Source organism: Fopius arisanus, unplaced genomic scaffold, assembly GCF_000806365.1.
Source record: "Fopius arisanus strain USDA-PBARC FA_bdor unplaced genomic scaffold, ASM80636v1 scaffold00551, whole genome shotgun sequence".
Taxonomy (NCBI): Eukaryota; Metazoa; Arthropoda; class Insecta; order Hymenoptera; family Braconidae; genus Fopius; species Fopius arisanus.
The window spans coordinates 7,509-9,641 of record NW_011888290.1 but is presented as its reverse complement, the minus strand read 5'-3'; the positions used below and the strand labels follow the sequence as shown (position 1 = coordinate 9,641).

The 2,133-nt window shown below is 33.8% G+C and overlaps 1 protein-coding gene across 1 annotated transcript; it reads left to right on the top strand.

Annotated features, from left to right (window-relative positions):
- Window positions 1–350: 350 nt before the first annotated feature.
- On the top strand, window positions 351–2,132 carry LOC105272979 (uncharacterized; the record flags this gene model as incomplete). The annotated part of the gene is given in 3 exon segments (XM_011315211.1): window positions 351–589; window positions 800–964; window positions 1,895–2,132. Coding segments are annotated over 3 exon segments (420 nt in total). The 5' UTR covers window positions 351–543.
- Between the last annotated feature and the right edge of the window lies 1 nt (window position 2,133).

Sequence of the window (2,133 nt, the reverse complement as noted above, 5' to 3'; positions counted from 1 at the left end):
ATTTCTTTATATATTTTCCTCTCAATTCACTAATAAAAATCATTAAAACCTCAGGATATTTATGATTTTTCTATTGGAATATTCTAATTGAATAATTTTTATTAATTCTAATATTCTAATTGAAAGCGTCAATAAATAAAAAAAAATGAGAAATCCTTCTCGTTTTTTACTATTCACCGAAAATTTTTTATTTATTTTTTTGCAGTATAATTTATTGCAAATGCAATAGTGGATGTGCGCGATTTACAATTGTGATGTCTCGAACGTATCACCGGCTTCTTTGCTCTCCCACCTGTGCTCCTCGTCGCCGAAGGTGGTTCTATGGTTTCATTTACATTTGTGATACCTTATCAGTGCGTTGGGTACAGCGATGACAGATTTCGCACTAGATATTTTGATTTTTTGTTTAGCTGAAAACAAAGGGATTATTCCAATCGATGGAAACACGCGCACGCGGAACTAAAAATTAATTACAAATTGTGATGAAGAAGTTATTCCCATCTTTATTATTATGAACAAAATTGAAGTGTCATTTTGGAAAATATGATCTGTCCCGATCTCGTAAGATTCATCGGTCTTCTAGTGCTGGGTAAGTACTGCATACGAGGAAAATCCCGCATGTCAATTCCTCTCGTGATAATTACGATGAAAAACATTTTTTTTGTAATTTTTCAAAGAGAAAATATTTTATTATCGGGGGATTCCATGATTTTTCAATTGGTGTAATAGTTTTTAATTTGAATATCGAGTTGAATAATTAAATTTAGAGGGAATTCTCCGGGATTTAATTGGTCATTAGGGAAATTGACGGTTTCCGAGGGGCTATCTTGTTACCAGTGCAATGCTGACTTGTCAATGGGTCTCAAGGAGGAATGTAATGATCCGTATGCACCAGGACCTGCCATCGATCTCGTGGAATGTCCTCAGAACGAGTCCCATTACTGTCTCAAGGCTGCTATTTACTGTGAGTACTTTATTTACACAATTGCTATAACACAATTCCCACAAGTTCATAGATAACATTTTAAAAAATCCAAAGAATTTATTTCTGATTTTCCTCCAATTCGTATTATATCGATACATAAAAATTTATGTTCATATAATTATTCCAATATTAATATAAATTATTAATTTCTCCTGTTCTGCATTGAGCGCTGAAAATTTCATCTTCGATTCGTGTGACATAATTCTTCTCTATTTATAGAATATGCAACCTCGTAACATTTTCGTCTGTGATTTTGTTCCATTTGAGTAGATTTTCGTGCTTCATCGCGCACTTCCGTTGGTACGTGGAGAAAAAAAAGTTGCATTGTATACCCGAATGCGACAAACAAACTTTATCTCGAAGTCGTCTGAATAGGCGGTGATCTTGCATCTCGCTCTCTTCTCCCCGATTTTTCACTCTCTCGATGCACCGAGAGTTATTTAGATAAAGCCTTCAGTACACTCGAGCGACATTTAATTATTCGGGGTACGATCGGATAATGTTGTGGAATTAAAACACCAATAATAATAATAAATAATAATAAATTAATTAATGAAAGGTGAATATTTTGAAAAATGAAAATTCTTCAAAAAATATAATCTCAAATTTTCTCGAAAGATAAACAAAATGATTTATTATAAATAAATTATTCATAAATCAATAAATGAATAATTATTATAAATCGTTGAAAAAAATATAAATTCAATAATTCACTTAGATATTAATTCTCGTCAATTTATCTGGGAATTATTACCGAAATGAAGGATTTTACACACGACACACATCATCTACGATAAAAAGTTCAACCACCTGGCACACCTGCGTGATCTCCAGAGGGATGAAAGAACACATGTTACCCCACACATTTTCCATCCCATCGTTATCACAGAGTCTTTATTTTTATTTCAGATAAAAATGTCCACGCGACTGTGAGGGGTTGCGTGCCATTGCGGTGGAAAAATACGTACTGTTCACCTCGTGATGAATTTGCTGAGGCACGGGTCACGTGCAAATTTTGCAATGAGAATGCCTGCAATGCATCCTGGATACCGGTAATGAATGGAGATTCAATCACATCAATTTTTATTGTTGTCGTGATGAATTTTGTCCTCGGATAGAGGAAATCCCCTTCAAATCCAAAAAAAAAA